At 38.7% G+C, this 14546-nt stretch overlaps 1 protein-coding gene across 14 annotated transcripts in view; it reads left to right on the top strand.

Annotated features, from left to right (window-relative positions):
• Herc1 (HECT and RLD domain containing E3 ubiquitin protein ligase family member 1) overlaps positions 1–14546 on the top strand; it is a 161501-nt gene that overhangs the window by 92862 nt on the left and 54093 nt on the right. For 11 of the 14 annotated variants that reach the window (XM_037207386.1, XM_037207385.1, XM_037207384.1 and 8 more), the window contains 7 exons: positions 119–229; positions 1758–1934; positions 4974–5213; positions 5599–5682; positions 7781–8301; positions 10429–11204; positions 13803–14001. In XM_037207386.1, coding sequence (XP_037063281.1) covers positions 119–229; positions 1758–1934; positions 4974–5213; positions 5599–5682; positions 7781–8301; positions 10429–11204; positions 13803–14001 — 2108 coding nt within the window. The remainder of the gene's footprint in view (positions 1–118; positions 230–1757; positions 1935–4973; positions 5214–5598; positions 5683–7780; positions 8302–10428; positions 11205–13802; positions 14002–14546) is intronic. The other 3 variants (XM_028866236.2, XM_037207387.1, XM_037207389.1) reach the window with 2 other exon arrangements.

Raw genomic sequence — 14546 nt, 5'->3', positions numbered from 1 at the left:
TAGATATTAGTATAATCAATCTTCATGTGCCATTGACTATTACAGTATATAATAGCTCATAAAAATATGTAACATTTCTCTTTATAAATTTTATCTTTCTTTCCTTTCAAAACACCAGGTTGTTGAACGCTTATTTTCCCTTCTGTCGGATTGTATGTGGGAGACTCCCATTGCTCAAGCCAAACATGCTATTCAAATAAAGGAAAAAGAACAAGAAATAAAACTACAGGTAATCAATTCTTCCCCCTGAAAGGTGGTGTTAAGCCTCATATGTAGATTCACTAGTGCCCATCTCTGTCACTGGGTATAAAGTCCTACTATGAGGGGCCTTGCTGTAGAGTTTATTCCACATCCTCTTTGTGTGTTTTGTTGTCTTCTCCACTGACTACTCATCTCAGTCTTCTAGGCATGCTTTTTCTCATCTTCACTTCTCTCTTTTTTTTCTTTTCTTCTTTTTTTTTTTTTGTTTTTTGTTTTTTGTTTTTTCGAGACAGGGTTTCTCTTTGTAGCTTTGCACCTTTCCTGGAACTCGCTTTATAGACCAGACTGGACTCGAACTCACAGAGATCCACCTGCCTCTGCCTTCCGAGTACTGGGATTAAAGGCGTGCGCCACCACTGCCTGGCCTTCCTCACTTCTCAAATCATATTTTTTTCTATGAAGCTTTCTTGATCATCTTTCTTGTCCTCACTACTGAGATTTTCAAAGGAGTAAACTACACGTCAGCCACTTTTTACTTCTCACTTTCTCTTCAGAGTCTTAATTACTTATCACCCATCAAGATGCCAAATTCCATAAAGTGTTAACATTGTATTTATAGTTGTTTTCCACTATCTGTAGGGAATTGGTTCTAGGACCATCCAAGCTTGCCCAGATCATTTGATGTTCAAGTCCCATATAGAAAGTGGTATTTATACATGATGAATGCAATTCTCCTGTAAGCTTTGAATCATTTCTAGGTTCTCTAATACTTACTACAGTGTAAGCTTGTAAAGAGTTGTATCCCATATATCCTATGTGATGAGAAGAGTACAGATCTATTTCCAGTGTGTGGTTGGTTGAATCTGTGATGTAGAACCTGGGATATAGAGGGCCCACTGTTTGTCTTTTTGTCCATATCTTACTTGGGTCTCCTGTATACCTGTCCTTGTAGCCATGAGGCTCCACTGATTTACCTTCTAAATAAGATTCTACTTCATACACGTAAAGTCTTAGCTTAATTTTCCAGATTTCACAGTTTTCCTTCTGCCTTAGAAAATGGCTTTCCATTCTTCTAGGTTTTTCTTTCTCTATTTAAGTGTTATTATGTGACCTAGTCCTAACCACCCCACCCCCCACCTCCAAATCACATCTCTTCTCTTTTCCATGTTCAAAGAAGCCTTATTTGACTCTATATGCCATTATGCCTAAATTTTAAATTCTGTCTTATATTAACTCACACTTGAATGATAACCAAATAGACATCTCATACTTAGTATATTAAAAATACCATTTTTAGCACTCCATCAATTCTGTTCCTTCCCCAGCTTCTAGTTATTACTGAAGCAAAAAGCCTAGATTCCAGTTTCACTATGTAACTGACTTGATTAGTCTCTGTATACTCTAAATGAACAACAAACTCTTTATAGGCACTGTATTCCTACTGCTTTGCACAGTATCTAAAAGCTGATAGGTATGTAATATCTGTGGGATAAAACCGAGGAATGTACTTGAGATCTTTTTATGCCCCCAAACTGACCCAGCCACCTTTCTGGTAGAAGCAAGGAGAGCTGGAGGAAGAAGATGAAAATCTCCCCATACAAGAAGTCTCTTTTGATCCAGAGAAAGCTCAGTGTTGCATTGTGGAAAATGGACAGATTTTAACTCATGGCAGTGGAGGAAAAGGATATGGATTGGCGTCAACTGGGGTAACTTCTGGGTGCTATCAGTGGAAGGTGAGGAGAATTCTTAGTAGTTGTTTTATTGTTGTTGTTTTGTACTTTTAGTCTTTTAAAAAACATGCTTATGGGGGAAAGCTCAGGAGGCCTCAACCCTAGATAAAGAACTACAGGCAGTAAGGAATGTTGAGATCAGGAGAAATAGTCTTCCCCAGGGAAGAGCACACCGATTGGCCACCCAATATCAAATGGTCAGCCCTGAAACTTAAATAGAAGTTACATTATACAGACTGAATAGATTGTATTTATGTGTTTAGGAACACACACACACACACACACACACACACACACACACCACCACCACCAACACACACCAACAACAACACCAACAACAACAATGAAAGAAAAGGAGGCCATGAATTTGAAAGAGAACAAGAAAGGGTATCAGATGGTTTGGAGGGAGGAAAAGGAGGGGAGAAATGATGTAATTATATTACAATCTCAAAAAATATTTAAAAAAGAATTTTGGTCCCATTTGTTTGGGTTCTTTAAGAAAATAAAACCTTGGAAAGACTTACGTTTTGTGACAATACCTGTCATGGTATTGTAAGTGGAAGCTGAGTAAAGGAGATACATGAATTGTGCTATTCATGGAACACTTCTTTAGTCTAAAATTGCCTTACATTTAAAACTCAGTCTTATTACTTAGAAAAACACTGTGGGCACAGCAAGCCAGCCTTATCAGTTAAGAAAGGTTGTTGTTTTTATTATTGGGTTTGTTGTTGTTGTTGTTTGTTTGTTTATTTTCCAGTCAATGGAAGGAATAGTTTATTGGTCAAGTTCCCCAGTGCCAGCCGAAAGACAGCTTGCAAGCAGGACTTTGTCTGCTATATTAACTCCCTTTTTGTACTCAGTCTACTTCTTTGATTCTTGTGTGTCATGCATTATAGTAAAACTGTTAACAGGACCCCATGCCACTGGTGAGATCAAACTGTAATATTGACTTGTGCCATTTAGTTGTCTTAGACTTAGCTAGTTAAATTTCATGTGGCTTCATTCTTAAGTTTTTTGTTTGTTTTTTATTTTGTTTTGAGACAGGGTCTCACTGTGTAGCCCTAGCTGTCCTGTCTCACTCTGTAGATCAGGCTGGCCTGAACTCAGATATCTACCTACCTATGCCTCTCAAGTGCTGGGATTAAAGATGTGCCACCATACCTGGTACCATTAGTAAGTTTTTTTGTATTAATATTTTGCTGTTCATGTTTGTTTCTTGAGCCGGTGTCTTGCTGTATAGTCCAAACTGGTTTTTAGCTCAGGATTCCCATCTTAGTCTTTCAAAAACACTCCCATGATGGGTATGTGCCTCCAGGCTCAACTTGTATTAACTTTTAAATCCTGGTTTAGGTATTAGTTTAACATAACACAATGCTGATCAGTCTAGGGTTGAACTGCTGTTGTTATAGAATGCACACACACAAAATACAGTCCCATAGAGTGTATATTAATATACTGCAAGCCAACCATCTATAATTGTTAGAGCACCTCTACTCAAGATACCTATTGTCAGGTTGTAAGGCTACTACCATCTCAGTGTAGCCTGCCATTATGGAGCCTTCCACTCTCCCATCTTTCTGTTTCATTTTGAATGGTTTAGTCGAGTTCCTTGTTTCAGAGGGACTGTCTCAAGCAGTCAGCTTGAACAGTTTTGTTACCTTTGACGTTATTTTGTGTGTGTTGATGACATTGGAAGGTGTTTGGTGAGAGAGTCGGAAATAGGAGCTTACTCTTGCTGTCTCGTAGTCTCAGACTTGAGGAAGGCTCAGCAATCAGCTTGAGTTTCAGGTGATCACAGCAGCCTTCAGGGCAGTGCCAGTCTTCCCCTGGCAGAGGGAGAACAGTCTGGAATAGTTTTAATGCCTCATGCCCTCTCCACACCCTCCTAGACCTTGGACTTTGGTTTTCTCTGTGTTGTAAGACACGTGGGGTACCCAATTAGTAATTATAACTTGATTTTTTTTCTATCTTGATCATTTTTTAATTTTCATGTAGACCTTTTGTTCAGATGAGTTGAGTGTAAGAGGGACAGACAGACAAAAGAATTACCACACAAAAACTTTTTTGTAAAGAATTAAGCAGAAAGGTTAGGGGTTGGTCAGGATAAAAATTCTACGTTTTTTTCCCCAAAAAATAAGATTAAAAGACCTACCTGTTTAAAAAAAAACAAAACAAAATGAAAACCTACCTGTTGGGGATGGAGAAATGGCTCAGTGGTTAAGAGCACTGGCTGTTCTTTCAGAGGACCTCATTCAATTCCCAGCACCAACATGGAAGCTCATGACCATGTGTAACTCCAGTTCTGGGGACTCTGATTCCTCTTCTGACCTCTGTAGGCTCCTGCATGCACACATGATATAGAGATATACACAGGCCATACACTCATATACTATAAAGTATACCTCTTTTATCCTGATTGTATGTGCAATAAAGAGTCTTGAAAATACCAATCTCTTTCTGGGGCCAGCCTAAACAAATACACTGCTTTACGGAGATGTCCTGTGTGTCAGGAGAGAGGTGAGGATTATAGAACCAAACTACTTGTACCTAAACCAGAAAGCTGAATGAGCACAGTAAGTCAGAAGTGAGCATCACTAGCAGGGGTTGAGTCAGTCCCTTAAAGAGTGGCGGGAGGATGCTAGTCCCTGTAGTTTCCCATCCTTTCTGAATCAAGTGTATATAAAGAGTAATCGAAAGATCTATGTGTAAGGAAGTTGACGCTTTCTACAAATAATTTTCTAGAAGATTCCCTTAGCATCATAATTAAATTGTAAGCTAAAATCATTTACTTTAAATGTTATAGGTACCAAAGGTTATTCTTTATATTTAGAAGGTGAAGAATAAATTTGCCTTATAAACTGATGAAATTATTTCATTTTTATGTTATTTCTTCTTACACTGAAAAGAAAGTTAGTATCTTTCCATAAATGTGTAAATATTGTTTACAAATATATTTCCAAGTCTCAATTAATGTATTAATAGCACAAAGTTTTTTTAGTACTAATGAACATTATGAGTTGTTTTTTCTTTTTCTTTTTATAGTTTTATATTGTGAAGGAAAATAGAGGTAATGAAGGCACATGCGTTGGAGTTTCTCGCTGGCCAGTACATGATTTTAATCACCGCACTACCTCAGACATGTGGCTCTATAGGGCTTACAGTGGTAACCTCTATCACAATGGAGAACAGACTCTGACACTTTCCAGCTTTACTCAAGGGGATTTCATTACCTGCGTGTTAGACATGGAAGCCAGGACCATTTCCTTTGGGAAAAATGGAGAGGTACTGAAACCTGTTCACAAACCCTACTTGTACTTTTTTTTTTTTTTTCCCCCCAAAATTAAGTTCCACTCATCAAGTACTGGTTATTTAGTGTATAGATTATTTACTTTGCTCTTCCTTTTTTTTTTGTCTTTGATACTTTCTGGTTTTTAAAATTACCTGTGTCAAACTAACAAAAAGGTGGTAAAGATCAAGTCAGATTTTTGAAACTAGTAAACATTTTAGGATCACGTATTGTATGTAGCATTGCCTTGGATGGAAGGGCAGTTGATACATGGCTCTAGTAACTTTTGTTCTATCTTATAACCTTTGAATTTTAATGTGACTACATAGTATCAATTTTAAAAGCAACTTCAGTTTCCTTTGCTTCTTTGTTACACTCTAGGAACCCAAATTAGCTTTTGAAGATGTGGATGCAGCGGAGTTGTACCCATGTGTAATGTTCTATAGCAGCAACCCTGGTGAGAAGGTAACAGAATCCCAGCCTGTACTTATGCATAAGGGATCCTGGTTATTGTAAATTAGTGTTATGTTAGTATGATACAGAGGTTATAAAATAGAAAGGTATCGCTACCATTAAAAGTCCCTGGCCTGTGGAAGTCCTTCTTCTGGAAGGGTAGATAATTTTAGGAATTGTCTTTACTCCATATTAAGCAACTATAGTTGTGTAGCAAACTAGCTTGCAAACAGTGATACTGTGTGAGTTACAGGAACTATATGAGGAGTAATATGGTTCATTGATAGTTATGGATATGAGAGGAAATACTCAAATGTAATATGATAACATTAGCTGAATAACGGAAGTTTAAGTTATGGTGGGAGAGTTTTCAGACCTTGTAAGATGTTACAGATTTAAATGTGATGAGAACAGTATTAAGGGCATGCAGTCTCACTGAAACTGTTTTTTGTACTCTTTATGTAAAACAAAAGCAGAAACAAGCTTTTCTTTGTGGGTAGTGGTGATGTTTTTCCCTTTCCCACATTTTTACTGGAGGGTGTAGTGTAACTTAGATCTCTTGTTGAGAATTTCTAGTGGAATTTTATACTAAAAAATTTTCAAGTTAAATCATGTATAATTTTCTTATAATGAAAGTGTTAGAGGGCGGGAGAGATAGCTCAGTGGTTAAGAGCACTGGCTGTTCTTACGGAGGATCTGAGTTCAATTCCCAGCAACCACATAGTGGCTCACAACCATCTGTGATGAGATCTGATGCCCTCTTCTGGCCTGCTGGCATACACTCCAGCAGAACACTGTGTGCATAATAAATAATCTTTTTTAAAAAAAAGGGAAGTGTTAGACTTAGTAGATATTAATCATGAAAATATACATGTGTATATTTATATATGTTTACACATATCATCTATAAATATATATATACATACACACACACACACACACACACACACTATATATATATATATATATATATATATATAAAGTTTCAAGGAATCATAATCTAAGATTAGCCATTCACAAGACAGAGAACTTCTTGAACACGTAGCTAATAAACTTCAGGTAAAATAGAGGCTGCTGAGTGCCTGATAGCATCCTTTGCCCTGGTTGTGTTCTTGTGCCCTGGTAATATTCTTGAGGAAAAGAAATAGTTAACATTAACTATTCACAGTGAACCTAGTATTGTACTAGTAAGTGCTTTGTCTGTATAACTTTATTTTTAAAATAAGTATAAGGGATGGGTGCTATTATTAGTGTCTTTTTTTTCAGATGAAAAAGCTAAGACTTAAATTGCTTGCCAAGATTGTGCACAATTATGATTTAAACCCAATTCTCTCTCCTCTTTTAACATCTTTAGGGAGTGAGGGAGAGGAGACAAGGTCTTTTATATAGCCCAGACTTGTCTTGAACTCCTAGAGATTCTGGTTTATCAGAAAAGTCCCTCAGACAGAATAAATATATTTACGGTTAGAATCCTAAGGCTGGATGAATTCTTCAGGGTTTACAGATGTTAGAAAGTACCAAGCCTGCTTTGGACTACTAGAATATTACCAGGGTTCAAGTATATCATCAGGGCAAAGAATGCCTTAGGACTCAAGGTCTTCCAGGTGCTGGGACTGCAAACATGTGCCACCACACCAGTTTCCTCTCTGTGTCCTACTTGCAGTGTGTGTTCATACTGGGACTATCCTAGTTGTGTGGCTTTAGAATTTACATTTGTGCCCTTGAAACAATATAAGGTAGTACCAAGACTCAATATTACCCTGGAGTTTTAAGGTTGATAGTGACTATTTCTTCTAGACATTTTTTGGACTAAATTGAGTCAGCCACATATAACTTCCTCATATCCATCCTTTGAGTGGTTGTAACTACTTTGGAACTTGTGGGCTACACAAGGTTCAAATGACAGGACATTCTAAAGGGCCCATATTGCTAATTACTTCAGTGAGTCTCTACCATTTCCCATCCATTGTTGGGGTTGGGATCACTTGATATATTATAATATACTAATACTAGTTCAACATATGATTCTATTTGCTAGAACCTGTATTGACAAACAGTTAAGGAAACCTGTTACGATTACACACATCCCACCTTCTCTTCTTTTATGTAGGTGAAAATTTGTGACATGCAGATGCGTGGCACACCACGGGATTTACTTCCAGGAGACCCTATTTGTAGTCCAGTAGCAGCAGTGCTAGCCGAGGCCACTATTCAGCTTATCCGTATCCTTCACCGAACAGACCGTTGGACTTACTGCATTAACAAAAAGATGATGGAAAGGCTACATAAAATTAAGATATGTATTAAAGAGTCAGGTCAGAAGCTAAAGAAAAGCCGCTCGGTTCAGAGCCGAGAGGAAAATGAAATGAGAGAGGAGAAAGAGAACAAAGAAGAAGAAAAAGGTAAACATAATAGGCACGGTCTTGCTGACCTCTCAGAGCCGCAGCTGAGGACTCTTTGCATAGAGGTGTGGCCTGTGCTGGCAGTGATAGGAGGAGTTGATGCTGGTCTTAGAGTTGGAGGTCGGTGTGTTCACAAGCAAACTGGGCGCCATGCCACGCTGCTGGGAGTGGTCAAAGAAGGCAGCACATCTGCCAAGGTCCAGTGGGATGAAGCAGAAATTACCATCAGGTATGATGTGTGGAGTTATGCTTATAGCAGATAAGTATTTGATGGTGAGATGGGCAATTGCCAACAGACAGTGAGTAATAATGTATTGTAGATAAACTGCTGGTTAACTTTTAAAAGTGTTTTCATATTGCTAGATATTATTATTTTGACTTAGTAAACTACACGTGACTTGTAAAATAAGTTTTTAAATTTTTTTGGTGAAGAACTAAGTTCACTATTGTTAACTAGTTTTTATTTGGATTCCTGCTTCTTGTTGCTGGGAGGTATGTGTGCCGGAGATCACACTTGGTCTTATGCATGCTGGACAAGTGATCTCTCACTGAGCTATGCCCTACCTGTTTCCTGCCTTTTGATCATTTCCATTATACACGTGGACAGTAAAAAACCAGCTGGCTACCTTATTGACCAGATTTTATGTTCAAGAGGCCTATGGTAGGAACATCTAAGTGAGCTCTGTCTGTTTTAAATTAAAATTTTATTTTTTATACATGTGGGTATTTCACCTGCATGTATGTCTGTGCACCCCCTGTGTGCGTACAGAGGCCAGAAGAGTACATTGCATCCCCTAGAACTGGGGTTACAGAGAGTTGTGAGCCACCATGTGGGTGCTGGGAACTGAACCTGGTTCCCTGCAAAAGCAGCTAGTGCTCTTAACCACTGAGCCATTCCTCCAGTCCCATGATGAACTCTCCCCTCACTTTTTGTGACAGAATGTTGTAGCTTAAACTGGCCTGTAGCTCACTATGTAACTCAAACAGACCTCAAACTCATGATCCCCTTATGTTAGCCTCTCAAATGCTGGGAGTACAGATATATGCCATTACCCCCAGCCTTACCTTTTTAAAACAAGTATTTCTATTCCCTCGATGTACATCATTTTAATAGTTACGAGAATTACATTTGTTTGACACAAGCAAGATGCTTAAAAGCATTTAAGTGTATTTGTATGTATATGGTTTAAAATATAAACTTCATATATCCAATGTTAAATATTTCTATTCATAAAGGATTTCACTTATCTGAGTATATAATTTTATCATTTGGAAATCAGGATTTATTGACAATGTTATGTAACTTGATTATATTACTTAATGTGATTCTTATAGTTGTATATTAATATAACATTATCTTAAAAGAGTGATTCATAGTATTTAATGAAAGTAGTACTTTACAACTAAATAAACATGATAGACTCTTAATTGGAAAACACATATATGTAAAGTCTATATATAATGTCTGGCTATAATGGACTTTATTGTACACCCTTCACTTCATAATAACCTAAGAAACCCAGCAACAGCTTTACAGATCACATACAGTGTCTTCCTTTCCTTTCACTCTCTGCTTTGTCAGAGAAGATTCAGGATCTTATTAATATGTATGCAGTGTAGTAAAATACATAAATTAATACATGAAAAAAGAAAATGTGGCAAAAGGGAAATGAGATTAGGAAGATAAGACAGCCAAGAAGTAGGCAATTACAGCAAAACTTCAGATACTTGCTGAGCTTTTCTATAGTTAATGCGACTCTTAAACTTGGGGAATTTTATGTCATATATCATGGATATGCAATCATATTCTTACTTAAACTACAATTATGAGTATCAGTTGAAGACTACAAAGTAAAATTTTTAATGAGAATTAAGTCTCCAATGAAGGTGGTTACAAAGATCTGCTACTAATTTCCCCAGCTAGCTTACTTACATCACACTACATCTGCCTCACCTCCTAATTTGTAAGTAAAGTTACATAGCCGTATTCTTTTCCTTTTTGTATCAGTGGTTGCTTTGGTACCATCATGGAAGGGTTGAGTGATAGCAGGAGTCTACATGTCCCCAGAGCTCTAAGATCCTTAGGCCTGGGAAGTTTGCTCACTCTGCCTTACATTGTTTAGTGGTAAATATTCTCATTTGAAAGCACATGTGCATTTCATTGTTGTTGCATTTAGCATTACATCTCTATTTTCTCATGATACCAGTTTTTCATTCTGTAATGTTGTCAGTTGGTGTAAATTATTATCTGCATTGTGTACATGACATGTCTTGTTTTGTCTATGTTATTTTCTGTACCTTCCTCCTGTCTTTCCCTCACTTGCTTTTTCCTGTGTCATTCTGATCTTTATTAAAGCTTCCCAACTTTTTGGTCGCCTAGTGATACTCCATTGTATAACCTGGAACCCTGTGAACCACTGCTGTTTGATGTGGCGCGATTCCGAGGCCTGACAGCTTCTGTGCTGCTGGACCTAACATATCTGACAGGCATTCATGAAGATGTGGGGAAACAGAGCATCAAACGACATGAAAAGAAACACCGTCATGAGTCTGAGGAAAAGGGGGAAACTGAGCAGAAACCTGAGAGTGAATCCATTTTAGATGTACGGACAGGGTTGATGTCTGATGATGTCAAAAGTCAGGGTACCACAAGCTCCAAATCAGAAAATGAAATAGCTTCATTTTCTTTAGAACCAACACTGCCAGGTGTGGAATCCCAACATCAAGTAACAGAAGGAAAGAGAAAAAATCATGAACATACATCTAAAACGCATGACATAGCTCAGTCAGAAATCCGAGCAGTCCAGCTTTCCTATCTCTACCTCGGTGCTATGAAGTCACTCAGTGCTCTCCTTGGCTGTAGTAAATATGCTGAGCTCTTGCTGATTCCAAAAGTTCTAGCTGAAAATGGCCACAACTCAGACTGTGCGAGCTCTCCAGTTGTTCATGAGGATGTGGAGATGCGTGCTGCTCTACAGTTCCTGATGCGGCACATGGTGAAGCGAGCAGTCATGCGGTCACCCATAAAGCGAGCGTTGGGGTTAGCTGATCTGGAACGGGCTCAAGCTATGATTTACAAACTAGTGGTCCATGGGCTTTTGGAAGACCAGTTTGGGGGCAAAATTAAGCAAGGTATGTGATCTGATGAAATTATACTCATAACTGTCAATATAATTCTATAAATGATTGGTGAACGTATATTTTTTTTGGCCAAAGAAATTTGCACAATTGTTTTTCCTTTGTAAGATAAACGATCATTTTTTTTGTTACCTTTACTTTAGTAATTATTGTGTACCTGCAGTTTTCTATTTTAAATCTACATAAACACTAGAATTTCATAATTGTCACTAAATTTTGGAAAGCTGAAATTACCAGGTCTAGTGGTGCACACTTTTAATCCCAGCACTCAAGGATAGAGGCAGAGAGATCTCTGTGGGTTCAAGGTCAGCCTGGTCTACATAGTGAATTTCAAAGACTGCCAAGGCTATATAGTGAGACCTTGTCTTCCAAAAAACCAAAAAGAAACAGACAAAAACAGCTGACATTTAATTCACTTTTCAAAAGGTATCCAATTACTTACTGATCTGATTTGAAATATATTCTTAAAACTTCTCAGAGATGTTTTTAATATGTGCTATTTCATAGACAATGTATTGTGTGAAAAGACCCTGGCTTCCTTTATCTTTATCTTCACTTTGGGAAATAGTACAAATTTTTTTTAAATAAAAATGAGATCCATTCAGAAGATGCTTGTTGAATGCCCAGTGCTACTTAAAACAGTGTCCCTTGCCTTCAAGAAGCTTGTACTCTACTGAGAGAGGCAACACAGGCCTGGATCCCCAGCATTTGGAAAGCAGAAGTTCAAGGACAGTCTTGGCAACAAATCATTTTGGAGGCCTGGCTGAGCTACATGAGACCTTACCTATTGGGACAGGTAGAAGAGAAAGGAAAAAAAATGAAGAGTGTTAGATCTTTATTCTTTCTGCTTCTCCTCCCTTTCCTTTGCTCTCATTCTTGTTCCATCTTAATTTAGATAGTACATAGAGAGAGGTAGGTGGTACGCATAAGTAGGCATGTTCTAAGTTTGGTTTACATAGTACATAGAGAGAGGTATGTGGTATGTATGAGTAGGCATGTTCTAAGTTGATTATGAAGGGATGTAGCCATTTAGTAAACCTAAGAATTCGTTATGTTTTTAAAAATATTTTTATTTTATGTGTATGGGTGTTTTGCTACATGTGTGTCTGTGCATCACTTGTGTGCCTGGTACCTGCAGAGGCCAGAAGACAGTACTGGATCCCCTGGAACTAGAGTTACAAATGGTTGTGAGCTGCCTTGTGAGTGCTGACAATTGAACTCAGGTTCTCTGGAAGAGCAGCCAATGCTCTTAACCACTGAGCCATCTCTCCAGCCTTAGAACTTGTTGTTTTTGTAGTAACTGCTACTTTATTTGTTGTTCCTTCAATGGAGAAGGAAAATTATAAATATGCTATATATTTTTGATACACACATACCCTTCAAGTCATAGCATGAAATTTCTGTCAAGGTGTTTTTTTTTTTTTGTTTGTTTGTTTTTTGTTTTTTTCGAGACAGGGTTTCTCTGTGTAGCTTTGTGCCTTTCCTGGAACTCGCTTTGGAGACCAGGCTGGCCTCGAACTCACAGAGATCTGCTTGCCTCTGACTCCCAAGTGCTGGGATTAAAGGCGTGCGCCACCACCGCCCGGCTCTGTCAAGGTTTTTATTCTTGCATTTATATGCCTTTGCCAACACTGGAGATAAGTATCTGTAGTAGGACAGGCCCATAGGGTTGAGGAAATTGGCTCAGCCAGTTGCCAAGTCATGCATTTAACATACTTTCTATGAGCCAACCTGAAGTCTGCCTGAGGGCCTAGCGACAGGCGCTGTCAGAGTTCCTGATCGTGCCCAGCCAATAGGGACGACCACACAATGCCACCAGATTGCGACACAGACTAGGTGCTGAGAGGAGGATATATAAGGCCTTCCCCGTTATTAAATGGAGGAGTTTGTTGTTTGCCTTCAACTGACTCCTGGTGTCTGTGCCTTTGATGCCGTTCCTTCTCATCCCCTCCCTGAGGAAGCCGTTAGAGTCTGAGCAACAAGTATCAAAATCAAAATGCTAGACAAATAGTTTTAGTGTTTGGATATATTAAGTTAACCTCAAACTTTAGACATCACTCCACCTCTTTTGAGACAGGATCTGGTAAGTAGGTCAGACTAGCCTTTAACTTGTAGTCCTCTTTCCTCAGCTCTCTGAGTGCTTAGATTCAAGGAATGTGTCACTGTATCCCCCACTTTTAATGTATTTGTAAGAGAATTCTCTACAATCAGAAGTAATTGCAAGGGCCTACAGAATCTAGAATAATGAATACAGTAGTGAAAGAAGAACGTGTGTGTGTGTGTGTGTGTGTGTGTGTGTGTGTGTGTGTGTGTGTTTAAGAACTACTTTTGTCGTTCCTTCAGAAAATATGTATAGGAACTTTGTTATTTTGAAGCAAGGTTTCACTATGTAGTCTTGGCTGGCTTGCTACATAGCCCAATGTGTCCTTGCACTCAAGATAATCTTCTTGCTTCAGCCTCCCAAGTGGTAGGATTATAGGTGTACATGACCAAACCTACCTCTAGGAACATTTAAAATTAAAGTTTTCCGTTTTTGACTATTGCTTTTGAAAGAGACAAATCCTTACTATTCTCTTAACCTTTGGCTTACAGAGATTGATCAACAAGCTGAAGAAAGTGACCAAGCCCAGCAAGCACAGACACCAGTTACCACCAGCCCCTCAGCGTCCAGCACAACTTCCTTTATGAGCAGCTCCCTTGAGGACACCACAACTGCCACCACTCCTGTCACTGACACAGAAACGGTGCCTGCATCTGAGTCTCCAGGAGTGATGCCACTTAGTCTTCTCAGGTAGAGCTTTACGTCTATCACACTGATGCTTTTGCTTCTCAAAGCACATTGTTTCTCGCACACAGAGTGTGCCCTGTTAAATCGAGGTATTCCAGAGCTGGAAAGAACCTGGGATCATACAGTGAAAACATATCCTAGTGAAAGTGGAAACACCCCTCTGAAGTTTTATTACTTGTCCTGAAGTCTCAAAGCCCGTTAGTGGTGGGCTCAGGTCCAATGATCTTTTTTGTAGGGACAAGGTCAGTCTGTCTTCCCAGGCTCAGGTGATACTCCTGCTTCTGAGTAGGGGGTGTAAGTGTGCACCACCATACTTGGTTTGGCTAGGCTTTTAAAGATTTTTTTCTTCAGAAAGCCAATTAGTTACTTCTTCCTAGGGTTTTTTTTTTGTGGGGGGAGGGGAGGTTGTTTTGGGGCAGGAGGGTTGATGCTGCTACTGAGGATCAAACTCAGGACCCTTATATGTTACACAAATGTTCCATTGCTGAGCCATATCTCTAGCCCAATATTTGAATTTTGAGTAGTAAAGTCTAAAGAAAAAAAAATCA

Source organism: Peromyscus leucopus, chromosome 7, assembly GCF_004664715.2.
Source record: "Peromyscus leucopus breed LL Stock chromosome 7, UCI_PerLeu_2.1, whole genome shotgun sequence".
Lineage (NCBI taxonomy): Eukaryota > Metazoa > Chordata > Mammalia > Rodentia > Cricetidae > Peromyscus > Peromyscus leucopus.
This window is presented reverse-complemented; position numbering and strand designations above follow the sequence as displayed.